Below are 14102 nucleotides of genomic sequence, written 5' to 3'. Positions count from 1 at the left end.
TTACTAGGAGGAAAATTAACTCTATCCCATCCAAAACTAGGACACTTCAGAAATGTCATTCTCCAGAAACATAAAAGTCACAGCAATGCTTACATGGTTATAGCTTAGAAATTGTATATTGGGAATGTCTCCAGGCCATGGTTAGAATCATAGAATCAGCTACAGTTCAAGTACAACTATTAACCCAGCAGTGCCAAGTCCTGAGAGACTAAACTGTGTCAGTCATTGCCACATCTACACAACTTCTAAATACCTCCAGGGATGGTGACTTAACTATTTCGTGGACAGCCTGTTCCAGTACTTGATAACCCTTTCCCTGATTTTTTTACCTGCTTTCAGGTAGTTGCAGAGAGTGATAAGGTCCCCCCGAGCCTTCATTTCTCCAGGATAAACAACCAGTCCTCATGAGACTTGTGCTCCAGACCTTTCACCAGCTTCATCACTCAAGTATTTTATTATTCTATAATTTCTTACTAATGGAATGGTCATTCCATTTACTTACTTTTTTCTTTTTTTAGTTTAAGTAAAAGTACCAGTTTGCTTCTCATCTTCATGTTTTAGATGGACTATACATTATGAATTAAGGGTTTGTATTCCAAATAAGCACCATCCTGTTTGTCTTAGAAAATTGAAACCTCCTTCTTCATCTATTATTGAGTACAGTTGTGGCAGCTAATCCAGAATAGTGCTTATATAGTCTTTTTCCATACGTATCAGTACAAATATCAGTAAATATCAGTTTATATATCAGTAAACAAATACTCTTTATTCTTGTTCAGAGTATGCATGCTTAATGAAATACCAAAACAGCAAGATGTTCTGGTGCACTTCTTATCAATTATCTCATGATTTCTCGATGTACAGAATGTTACAGACCTCTGCTATGTTTTCTTCAGCTGTATTATCTTTCAAACATGCACATATTATGCAAATTAAAAAGAGAGGAACAATCCTTGAAATAATTTTTATTTTTAAAGTTACTTTTAATGTTCAGGGTTTTAAGGCAATTATGTTTTCTAGCTCTTCATACACTTTTCAGAAACAGCCATTTAATTGGAGATAAATAAGTTATTTACATTTGTATTTTAACAATTGTACTACTATACACTTCCTTTTTAAAACATCAGATTCAAAGAAACCGGTCCGGTTTTTTTCCCACTAAGTTAACCCTGATACTACACTTTTTAAAATGATATACTAAAGTTTTCAGTTAAAGTTAAGAAAAAAAAAAAAAAAAAAAAAACCTACACCCAGAATAGGATTGATTTCATATCAAGATTAAATTATATGCTATTGCATTATATGCTATATGCAGTTTTACATTCTTCTGGTCAAAGTGAAATATGCAAACCTATAATTTAATGAGATATATATAAAATAAAAAGAATTTGCAATGTTATTTATTTAGAAGACAGCTAAGGGTTTGCTCTTTTGTATCACAATATCCTTAATAAAATATTTTAAGAAAAGTTATGCTGTACATGAAAAAAAGATCCTCTCTGTCTCATTCTTCCTCTGGTCTAAAACATTATTTTGAAACTATATAGCTGCAAACAAGTGGAATGAGTTTCAGCAAGCGCTGCATACCAAAGTTCTGTAAAAAGAGTACCCTGGCATTGGTTATTATGTTTGCAAATGGTGAAGCAGAAAATGTTGGGGAATTCCTGAAAAAGAAGCAACTTGTGAGACTAATATTTAACAGCAATGTATTCTTTGGATAACTTCTATTTGAGACTGCATTGAGAGAATTAACTTCCTGCTTATTAAGCCAAATGGAGTTGTACATCACAGAATCACAGAATATGCTGAGTTGAAAGGGACCCACAAGGGTCGTCAAGTCCAACTCCTGGCATTCCAGAGCACCATCCCAAAGAGACGCACCATGTGCCCGAGAGCATTGTCCAAATGCTTCTTGAGCTCTGTCAGGCTTGGTGCTGTGACCACTTCCCTGGGGAGCCTGTTCCAGTGCCCAACCACCCTCTGGGTGAAGAACCTCTCTCTAATATCCAGCCCCAACCTCCCCTGACACAACTTCCCTTGGGTTCTGTCACTGGTCACTACAGAGAAGAGATCAGTGCCTGTCCCTGCTCTTCCTCTCATGAGGAAGTTGTAACTGCAATGAGGTCTCCCCTCAGTCTCCTCTCTTCCAGGCTGAACAGACCAAGTGACCTCAGTCACTCCTCATAAGGCTTCACCTCAAGGCCCTTCACCATCTTCATTGCCCTCCTTTGGACGCTCTCTAATAGTTTAATACATGTATGTGTTTTGATTTTCCAGATATTAGCATTTTAAAATTATTTAACATTGCTGTACCTCAGGACGAAGAACAAAAAGAAAAAAGACACTGTAGGTGAAAAAGGAAGAGTAGGGATCTTGCATGTGTGTCTTGACAAACCATGGTCATATATTTTTCTGCCTGAGATGGCTGGTGGAAAATACACTGTGGTGATCTACTTCCAGTTCTCACAGGGCTCTTGAAGTCTTCTTCTTTCAGTCTGCAGGAAACACATTTCTCCACAGCATCCCTCAATTCTTAATTTAACCCATTAACAGAAGATGATCAAAATCAGATTTGATAAAGGTCTACAAATGCTAGTAAAGATTGCTTAGTCAGAGGTTATGTCCTTTCATGCTTCTATTGCTCTGAATCTTCAATTCCCTATTTGTCTTGCCTATCCTATTTTTCTAATCCTTTCACCTATTTAAATCTATCTGATTAGGTGATCCCTCCAGGATCAACCACTGTCTCCTCACATTCCTATCAGGTTTGCACTTCAAATTTGAGGTTTGATTTTTGGGGTTTTTTTCCTATTGGCTTATAGTATCCTTCAGAATCGTCCTGTTAGCTGCAATGGCTGCACAAATCCAACCCTTCATCCAGTTCCTGCAAGGGCGTCGATAGAATTCCATCAGTAGAAGAACAGGCTACATCTTTAGTGGTGCAGAGAAGGAGGGAGAAGAGACAGAGAAGAGAGAAGAGGGAAGTGAATGAAGAGAGAAAAAGAAAGAGAGGGTCAGTGACACAATTGCAATCACACCAATAGGAAAAGAAAAATAACTTATCACACTTGCACAAAAATTTCAGTCACAAATAATCTTTTATTGTGGCTTATTGATGAGTTGCTGGTCTCATCAATATGCTGATGAAATCCAAAGCATGAAGAAAAGACCTAACAACACACCAGCATCATAAATTGTAATAGGTTTAATAAATAGGGCTAGTGGGTACAGTGTTTGCAATACCATTAAAAGGTGTGAGCCTCCTGAAGTCCTGTAGGCAAGCACCTTCAATATCCAGAAATAGAACTTCATTAAAGTAATAAGATACAAACTGCAGGAAGGCCAGCAAAATGCAAATTGCTAAAGATTGCCCTTAATAAGATCAAGCTCTCCCAGGGAGTGGAAATGAGACAGAAAAAGTTATAGCTAAGATTAAATATTTTTACAGCCTTACAAGATTAGAATGAAAGTCTTTAAATTTCCTGCTATTGGAGAGAAAAGCCTTTTCTTTCTCTCTTATGAAATATGAGCTAATGGGTAAAGAGTGGTTAACCTCTACCATACCAAATACAGCTAGAACCATAAAATCCAAAGTTGTAATTTCTTAAAGTACTACTTCCCTAAACTCACAGTATAGTCAACTTACAGCACAAATGATTGATATTTTATTGCCTCATCCTAAATAATACTAAAACTCATTTTAACTATGTGTTAGGAAAATAGAGAAAGAGGGGAAGACAGTTCTTAACATTTGAATGTGAAGTGTTAAGTTAGGATTTTATTGTAAGAATACTATTCCCTTTCCTCTTATCTGTATAAATGTTTCATAATGGAAATCCCCTCTCAACAGTCCTTTAGTATGCTTAAAAATCTATAACTAACCTGCATTTTCCAGGAAAAGGAGAAACAGAAATCTGGAACTGGTGCTCTTAAAATCATGATCTGATTCTCAAGACAAAGTAAGACAAAGACATTCAAAAGCAGAGAGGAAAAACCTGAGACTGGAATAATTTTATAAAAATGGGGAGGGCTGGACATGCTCTTATCCCTCAATTTATCTGGGATGTCTCCATTTTTACAGTTCCCTTTTCTTTCTCTCTCTCTTCCTTCTAGTAAACTGCATCTTTAAAATGATGGCAACCCTTAGCAAATTAAAATTGATCTCCTTTATTTCTTGTCCTATGACCTCTTTATTAATTTTTTAAGTGATGTAGAGTTTTAAGAAAAAACCTCAAAAGTAAACTCTCATTGATTTTTCAATTAAATAATTTGGATTTAGAAGGAGTGCTTGTACTTGACTTTTGGTGACTTATTTCTAAATTGTGTTATGCAACAAGTGAATTAGACTGTTGGACACAATTTGTGCTTTTCCCAGAAAGTATTGATTCTTATAACAAGCCATTCTGAGACCATAAGTATTACAGAAATTCTCTTGTAATCAGAAGCTGCTATGAATTTTTCATGTGTGGATGCATCTATCCCTATGTGACCCTGATAAACAGACTGATCCAAGTTTTTAGTGTATGAACCAACTTCAGTTATGCATTATGAAGCAGTTGCATACTGTTAGTTTTGGTAATGGAAAGCCGTACTGAAGAAAAGATGAAAAGAGCACTGAGATTTAATTTCCAATACAGAGGATGTGTATTAAACACAAACATCTGAAACACTGCAATTTTTTTTTTTTTTGGTCTTGGGATAAATTCTAGAAAATCGTGCTGGGTTTAGTGACTCAGAATCTGGGGACACTGGAATTCCTGTTTTGGGGAATCCAACCTGCCTAGTTTCAGGCACACACCGTCCTTCAGGAGCTGTGACACTGGGTTCAGAATGACAAAACTCTTGACAGAAAAGATGCTGAAATTTTTCACAAAGTAGCCTAGTTCTCCTGGGCATTAGCAACTGTCCAGCTGTATGAGCTAACTACGTGGGGGAGGTTTCTACTAAAGTTCTGTGCATATTGTTCTAATTTAAAAAGTGAAGAATGATGGCATATCTCTGAAAATGAGTACAGTCAAGCCCCATGAGTTGCAAATTAAGGTGAGTGTGGATCCATGTTCTATTTCTTCCAAATGACTTTCCTGGAATGTGCTTCATTATACTGAAATGTTCTATAAATTTAAAGCAGAGATGAGTGAAAGTTCAAAAGAGGAGACTTGACATGAAATAATATTTTGAATGTCTGGGTCCTTCTAAAGATATTTAGTTTGAAGTATTTTTGGAACAGCCTGTTTCTTAACTTTCCTCTATTTTTGAGCCTGAGGTTGGGAAAATGCCACTTTGTGGTGATTGAAGTGTACTGATGTGATAATAGTTGTATGCGTAAGATCTAAATTTGAATGAGCTGTTATGTTAAGGCAGGAGATAGCTTTGTTTTATGGAAACCAGTAGTTCTTCTGCATTTTCTTACTTTATTTAAAAAGTTACCAGCTGCAACACCAGGTTTGTAATTCAAAAGCAAGATGTTATTTCTGACTGTCAGTATCTAGACTATTCCTTTGGAATACCACAGTTAATTCCCCACAGTTCTCCTCTTACCTGAGATCTAGGGGCAATCTGAAGGCTTTGGACAAGCTTTTAGGGGGGTCAAGTTCCTGTCAGTACTTCGGTTTAACAGGAGTGTGTTCATGACCTTTCACTAGTCATTAAACAATTGAGCTAAACGTCAAACCAGATACATCATCAAAGGCTGATACTCAAATGTCTGTCACTAGATAGATTATTTGGTTTATTTTGCACAAACAACTTAAGGCTGTTGTTGTTTTTCCTTAGTTTTCCAGTACTGTTCAGCACCTGTCATGTTGAAGATTATTTGATTGGCACACTTCCTAGTAGGCTCTCTACAAGAGGACTAAAAGAAAGGTATAAACAGAAAAAATGGCAGAGGTCAGGAAGTAGAGACAAAAAAAGACTCATCACCAATTATTAATTATGTAAGAGGTCTCAAACTGAATTTGATTTGTTGTCATAAAATTATTGCTGGACTGGGCCAGCATCAAATCTTATTTTTCTCCCATAAATCCTTTATCTTTCCTAAGAAAAATCTTCCCTTATTCACATCAACAAATTTTAAAACACTTTGACTGTAACATTCACTTATATAAATGTTTGTTCTTAAATACCTCTTAGGGTCTTCTAATGTTCAAAGTTCTTGTAGCATCTCATAAAATAAAATTTAGAATTTACTAAAATATATAAATTCACAGAAGTTTGGATTTTTAATAGAATATTTTTCCTTTTTTCTGCAAACATAATATATACATAATGTTTAATATTGGCCATGCTCAAATGGAATATCTGTGTCACTACTAGTAACAGCCATGTTGCATGTTTGCATGCCTCAGCATGTTATGGATGAATCTCCACACAGAAAACTAAGCCCAACAAGATTTACATTGTACTGTGAGAACCATCATGTTTGAGCAGTGATGGAGATAATTGATTAAATTGTGAAGGCATAGGCCAGAATTTATTTGCACGTTAAATGTTACATGAAATCTAAAATAATTTTAAGAGAAGCCTGTTACTAGCATTAATTGGGATTCAATTTTAAGAGAACTAAACTTTCACCAAAATATACTTTTACAAAAAATGTCACTTTAAAATTATCAATATCAAATGCAGCAATAATTACGATTTTTTAGCAAAGCACCATTCTATGAAGTGGTTGTGTATAGAGACCTGCAGTGCAAATAAAGAGTTCCCATTTAAGATAATTTTCTTTGTGGTTACAAATTACAGTACAGTTCATTTAGAGTTATAAAGACGCAGCATGTCTAGATACCAGCCATATTTTAAGCTGGAACTTGCACTGAATGAAAACATAAGTTTCTCTTTACTACTGGTGTGCTACTCAATATGATGAAAATCTTACTTTTTTGCATATACTTATTAAATGCTTTCAATATACACAGAATTATTACAATGTAACACAAAACTCATTACAACTTTCCAAACTTTGTTTGTAGCAGCTGTTTTAAATATAAATTAATTTAACTTATACATTATTTAAAATGTTAGAGAGATAAGCAAATTGAAAATATTCTTTGTTTCTCCTGTAAGCCTCGTTTAAAATTTAAATTTAAAAAAAAATCCTGGTTTATCCTTTACATCAGATGATACATAATTTATAATAACTTAGGGTACAAAAGAATGTAAGTAGGTTTGGAAGAACAAATAAATATACTGATCAGAATTTTTAGGATATAACTATATAGGAAAAGATACCTAAAAAATATCTAAAATAAAATAAATAAAAATATCTAACTTTACCTAACACTACCTCAACTTCTGTAGATAACTAGTACCTAATATTAAGGTATTTACCCTAGTATTTTACATTTTTAAGTGCTTAACACACAAAAACCCCACATAGGCTTTGTAACTTACATAGGAAGAGTAAAATAGAAAAAAGACTTTTTTAATAAAATAATATATAAGAATACATCAGTTAGTGATTCTAATAAGATTCAGTAACTAATTTTGGTGATTTTTAAATAGTAGTCTTATCAAAGCCAATCTGTACCGCTTAGAAACTAGATTTTTAATTGTTATTTTTCAACAATTCTGAGTCCATGTTTCATACTTTTTTCACCTTATTCTTTTATGCCACTTTTTATAATTGTTCTTCCAATTAACATCAGTATTAATAACCATATGGCAAACCTCATGACACTCAGCCCCAAAGGTGCTCCTTTGCTGTGAGTTAGGCAATCTAATCATTACAGAGATACTAACTCATATTTGATCAAGCCATGTATGTCTTTTAGAGTAGCAACTACAGAGCTAATTGCAGACTTTCTTCATGTCAGAAGTAAAATTTCCTTAATTTGCGGAGTAGCACTCTTAATACATTCACTCTTCCTACAACCTGTGAAGAACAGGTAAATAATTCATTATCAGAGGACAGAAAAGTAGTGTTTTTTGTGGGACTTCACTCTGCATAGGTCTTGTTTTAGTTCAGACTTCTATAGTAAAACTGAAAGTAAGTGTTAAACCAAATGAAAATGAACAGGTATCCTGGTTTTGTTTTGTTCTGCTTTATTTTGTTTTGTTTTTAAACAAGCTTGTTTATTTAGGATATAAGTGCAAACAGACCTGAACAATGAATACAATGCTATAATGACAAATGGGAATCTAATTTTGTTAGTGAATATGTATGATTATGCAAATAGTTAAATAAATAATAACTTAAAAGTAAAGCCCTAAAGTAGCAACTCAGAAAAGACCCTCAAATTAACAAAAAAGGGTGCATAAATAATGTTAGGATCTCAATATGGTGTAGAGCAATTGCAAATATGATTTCACAGATGCTTACATTTTTATGGTCACATTTATTTCACAAGGTTAAATGAACTGCTCTTAACACTAACAAAATGAAGTTGCTTGAAGGTCTTTATGTAGGAAAAAAAGCCCTGCTTCCAACAGGCAAGGGTTTTGTGATGAAGCTTTCTATTGAGGCTGGAGTACATCTCACATTATGTGCCAATGATAAGTAGTCTTACAATATGTTCATCCTTTTTGGCCTTAATGGAAAAAGAGCTGTCCCCCATGAAATACTGGTCTGGCAGAAGAACTTCAAACAAACTTCTGTGTTTCCTTTTGTGTGTTTCTGTTTACAGGTGAGGTATTTTTTGTTCTTTCTGTGAATTAAAAACTTTAAGATGCCCCCAAAAATGCTTCAACCCCATGGTATCTTTAAAAATTAAATTGCTTCCATTTTTTCTCTAGGCATGGAAAACATATCTGGAGTGTATATCTGCATGATAAAAATTCTGCTCAACCTATATATACAAAGGACAGGCTTGAAGATTTGCCTTGTTCATAATTCAGATCTTTGCTGTGTGTGATGAACATTTTTCATTGTAGTTTCTGTTTACAGGTGTTCAGCTGCCATTTCCTAGTAAAGTAGCATTGACTAGGGCTTAAGGAAATGATTAATTCTTCATTTACTGTGTTGGAGAAAGGAAAATTTGCAAATGCACTTGAATGGCACTTTCTTACAACTTACTCAGTTACTTGGATAAAGACATGCTCATGTACATATGTGGTTCTGGGTATGCGTACAAGGCATCAGAAATTTTGACCCTGTTATAGCTTGTAAAATCCACCCTTCTTAAGCATACTGTGCTATATATTGTACAAGGGAAAGCTATGTACAAGGAGTAACTGTAGTGTCATTTATGCATTTATTGTGTTCTTTAGAGGACAAGCAAAAGACAGTTTGCAGGAACTGAAAGGTACCATTTATTTTAACCTGTCTCCAGTGGATAGTAATACATAGCACAAACAAAGCGGAACAACATATAAATAGGTGTCCAACTCTGTTCCTTCAGTCTCTTGCTTGATCCACTGCATGCTTTCTACTGCAGCTTCTTGTCATTTATGTTGTTCATGTATGGTATGCCCTGACTGACAATCCCAGCTCTCTCAGCCTTTCCTCATTTGAGAGATGTGTCAATCTCTTAATAATATTACTGGCTGGACACTTTCCAATAGCCCCATATCTCTCTTGTACCGGGCAGCCCAGAATTGACACAGCACTTCAGATGTGGCCTCCCCAGGGCTGAGTAGAGGGGAAGGATCACGTCCCTCAACCTGCTGGTAGCATTCCTCCTAATGCAGCCCGGGATGCTCTTGGCCTTCTTGGCCACAAGGGCCTATGGCTGACTCTTGTCCAACCTGGTGTCCACCAGGACTCAGTTTCTTCTCTGTAAAGACTTGTATCTATCAAAACCCTTTTTATCTGCTTACACTTGTGTATAGTTTATTGCAACATTGCACTTTCAGTTACCATAAAACTACACAGAGAAGAAATAATGTGTAAGAATTTGTAGTTTATTCTGCACATGTGCATGATATACATAAATGTGAGTAATATTTTGTGCTTGATGTGACAATCCTTATGTAATGAAAAATCTGCAAACAACAGAATTTCAGCATTTGATTGGAAGATAATTTTAGTGAGACTAGAAAAATACTGCTGCTTTCTAAACAAAACTATTGGCAAGCCTCCTTTCACTTCTAATTTTGTAATCCATTTCCTGAACAGTTTTTTGGAAACAAGTTATCTCTCATTCCTAGTATATACAAAAACCTAACCTGATGATAGAACAGTTTTTAAGAGGTGTCTGATTTTTATTTATGGGTATGGATTAGTAGTGCTCATTTTTTCCCATTTGATACTGATAAATATGCAGAGAACTGAGATATTTGAGTGTGGCTATTATCACAGATCACAGAATATTCTGAGTTGAAAGGGACACACAAGGATCACCAAGTCCAACTCCAAAGTGAATAGCCCATATGGGGATTGAACCTTGGTGTTAGCACCATGCTGTAACTAACTGAGCTAATCTCAGGGTCAATATGTAATAGGAAACACTAATCTGTGGGCTAGTAATGTAATTTGTCTCAAATGTATTTTCTTTTTCTTCTTTGACACAAATCACAGAAAATTATTTTCTCTTTCCAAGTTCACCTCTCTGTATTACATATCAAAAGAACAAAATATTTTAACACAATCTTTCTGTCTCCTATAGAATCATAAAATTATTAATTTTGAAAAAGACTCTAAGATCATCAAGTCCAACTGTTAATATAGCACCACCATGTGCATCACCATATCATGTCCTCAAGTGCCACACCCACATGTTTTTTGAACACTTATGAGAATGGTGACTCAACCACTTTCCTGAGCACCCTGTTCCAAAGCTTGACTATTCTTTCAGTGAAGAAATTTTTCCTAATATGCAACCTAAACTGGTGCAACTTGAGGCCATTTCTCCTTGTCGTGTCACTTCTTACCTGAGAGAAGAGATCAACCCCATCTTGCTACAACCTCCTTTCAGGAAGTTGTAGAGATGCATAAGGTCTCCCCTGAGCCTCCTTTCCTGCAGACCAAACAACCCCTGCTCCTTCATCCACTCCCTCTAGGACTCGTTTTCCAGACCCTTCACCAGCTTTGTTGTCCTTCTCTGGACTCAGTCCAGCCCCTCAATGTCCTTCATGTAGTGAGGGGCCCAGAACCGCACACAGCACTCAAGGTGTGGATTCACCAGTGCTGAGTACAGGGGGACAGTCACTGTCCTGGTCCTGCTGGCCACACTATTGCTTATCCAGACCAGGATGTCATTGGCCTTCTTGGCCACCTGGACACACACTGGATCATGTTTAGCTGGCTGTTGACCAGCACCCCCAGGGCTTTTTAGCTGGGAAGCTTTCCAGCCACTCTGCCCCCTGACTGTGGCACTGCCTGGGGTTGCTGTGACCTAAGGTCAGGAACCAACACTTGGCCTTGTTGAACCTCACACAACTGGCCTTGGCCCATTGATCCAACCTGTCCATTATCCCTCTGAAGAGTCTTCCTACCCTCCAGCAGGCCAACATTCCTACTCAACTTGGTTCCATTTGCTCATATTCCATGCCCTATCTTAAATCAGAAAGATACCCTTCAATTTTATTTCCTGACTTTTAAAGTTTATCCCAGTGGATTTAGAAAATCTATGTCACAGAAATCATGGGTGTATCTCAAGCAAATGTAGCAATGATGTTCATCAACATGAGCACAAAACAAACAGAATGCAGTTGGGAAAATATAAATCACAAATACACTATGCTGGTTGATGCAAATGTTCATTTGACCAGATATAGTAGAATATACATGTAGATAAGTTCATTTGATGTACTGGTATCAGTGGAGCTGTTTCACACTCCAGGACAGTCATACTTAGTGTGACTTCAAATTACTAACTTCCTTTCTTTTTTGTTATCTTTGCAACAATAAAATATTCTAAGCTTTTAATTTGGCAGGAGAGGGTAAGAGTATCATTACAGAAAGGTCTGGGTCAACTGCTCAATCTGGACTCCCTTCCGAGTTCTGACTCTTAATTTATTATATTTTTAGAGTGTATTAGGAAATTAAATAATTTCTCTTTGCTGTTTATATGAAGCTCATAGCCCATATATCTTTGAAACATAATTGTCTCTCTTTCCAAATTTTAATAACAAAAAAACCTAAAATGCAGCAATGCTATTTGCAGACTCTAAATACCAGTAGATGCCACAATTCTGGTACATCACACATTTCACTATCATCCTGTGGTAATTTATTTATGCACTCAGCTTTTAAAAAAACTCCCAAAGTTGTTTTGTTGACTGTTAATGTTTTCCAACAATTAGTAATAATACTTTTGTAATTGCATTAAAATACAAAGAGTAACAGATTGTTTATTTTACTTAATGTATTACAGAAATACCAGTGTGATTGCTTGCCTGGATGGGAAGGAAAATTTTGTGAAAAGGAATCAAATGAATGTAATTCAGAGCCTTGTAGAAACAATGGCACCTGCATGGACCTTTTCAACAGCTATCGGTAAGCATTGCCCTTTTGTCACTATATGGTCATGTTCCAGGAAGGCCAGGCTTGTGCATCCAGCTATTGTTTTGTTTCTCAGCTTGGGAAGGAATGTTATTATCCAAATGGACAAACACCTTGTGTCATGGATACAGTGTTTCACTGTACTTTCATGTCAAGCCAGCAGATATAATAAACTGTACATGTAAATTTTTTTTAAAAAGGAAAAGAGAAAAGCATGATTTAAAAACATTTAGCAAGTAACACAGTTTGGAGCTGTACTTTGTCAAAGGAAATATAGTCTCCCTTTCTTTCATATTTGCCCTATAAATACAAGAGATGCTTTGAAGAGGAAAAGTAGTGGTAGTGGGCAGTTGGATGAAGAGATCATATCATTGCTGCCACCTTGTGGCTTAAAATACAAACAAAATAGTAATCTAACTAAAATTTATATCCCCTCAGACAAAGCATGAGGATTTGACACTAACCACATTAATTTTAACTTAAACCCCAATCTTTACTTCATGCATGCATTTATGGTTTAAAAATTATTTTATTTCAGTAGCATACACAATCTAGTAATCAGCTTCTGCTCCATCAAGCCAGGGTTTGTCTATATTATGATGCCAATAATAGAAGAGTCCTGTAAATTCTTAATAGACACAGATGTGTCTGCATATAGAGATTGGTGTAATAATTGCACATGGTACATAGGCTAGTGGTTGTACAGTGATTATATTCCTGGTAATATAGACAATAATCAGAAAGGAAACTTAACCACAGTTGACAATGGGGAAATAATTCCCCAAATAGCCAAACAAGACTAAGTTAAATAACATAGTATGTATAATATAATATTTTCATTTAATTAATTTTTGTTAAGAACTTAACCAAAAATGGTTTTGATGTCCTAGAGCTGTATTTTTTTGTGGTATTAAACATTCTAGTTTGATAAAATATTTTTATTCTAATAAAAGAAAGTATAGCAATGTTGAGAAAACCTGTTAAAATCTTTTTAATTGCCTTTTTTTTTCACTTTTTAAAGTCTGTTGGGACATAAAATAATTTTAAAATATTTTTACTTCTGTGATTCTTATTTTTCTGATGCTTGTAGTTCTTAGTAGTCTGCCACCCTCAAGGACAATTTTAGGTAGACAGATATTTTGCAGGCATGAATCCTTCCTTACCTGTCCTTACACTTAGCCAATTTTTTCAGCCTCTAGAAGCATTATATATATTGCAGAAAGTAACAGGGCTTTTTCTGATTTTATTCATAGCTGGATGCACAAATCCAAGGACTCTCTATATTTTATTGAAAGTTAGAATTCTCAAAATGTACTTTTTCTGGATTTGGCAAATACTGAACTGTTACAGAGAATGTTTACAAGAAAATTGGTTTGAACCATGAACACCACGCGTATTTTTTTCTCAGCTATTTGTCCTAGCTGACATAACAGAACAGGAAAATCAGACATACGATTGAATCATCATATAACAGGGGCATGATATACCAAACAAAACAGCATCTTCAGAGATACCTAGTGACTCTGAGACTTGGCAACACCAAGTAAAATTAGTGTTTTATTTTTATAACATAAAGTAATTTCATTTCAGTCATTAGACCTGTCCTTGTTTGTACACACAGATGCTAAAAGACCATAATTACTCTTAATTTAAAAAATGTGTTGGTTTGTAAATACTTTTCTCTTAAAAGCTACATCAAGACAAAGTATTTCTCTTACAGGAG

At 35.4% G+C, this 14102-nt stretch overlaps 1 protein-coding gene across 1 annotated transcript in view; it reads left to right on the top strand.

Moving 5' to 3' along the window:
- EYS (eyes shut homolog) overlaps positions 1-14102 on the top strand; it is an 854603-nt gene that overhangs the window by 355625 nt on the left and 484876 nt on the right. Inside the window, exon 22 of the mRNA XM_042016808.1 lies at positions 12252-12373. Coding sequence (XP_041872742.1) covers positions 12252-12373 — 122 coding nt within the window. The remainder of the gene's footprint in view (positions 1-12251; positions 12374-14102) is intronic.

The sequence above is a fragment of the Corvus kubaryi genome, unplaced genomic scaffold, assembly GCF_017639235.1.
Source record: "Corvus kubaryi isolate FWS band 111438036 unplaced genomic scaffold, C.kubaryi_AGA036_p1.0 split3-73, whole genome shotgun sequence".
Taxonomy (NCBI): Eukaryota; Metazoa; Chordata; class Aves; order Passeriformes; family Corvidae; genus Corvus; species Corvus kubaryi.
Note: the sequence above shows the minus strand (reverse complement) of the source record. Positions and strands in the feature narration are given on the sequence as shown.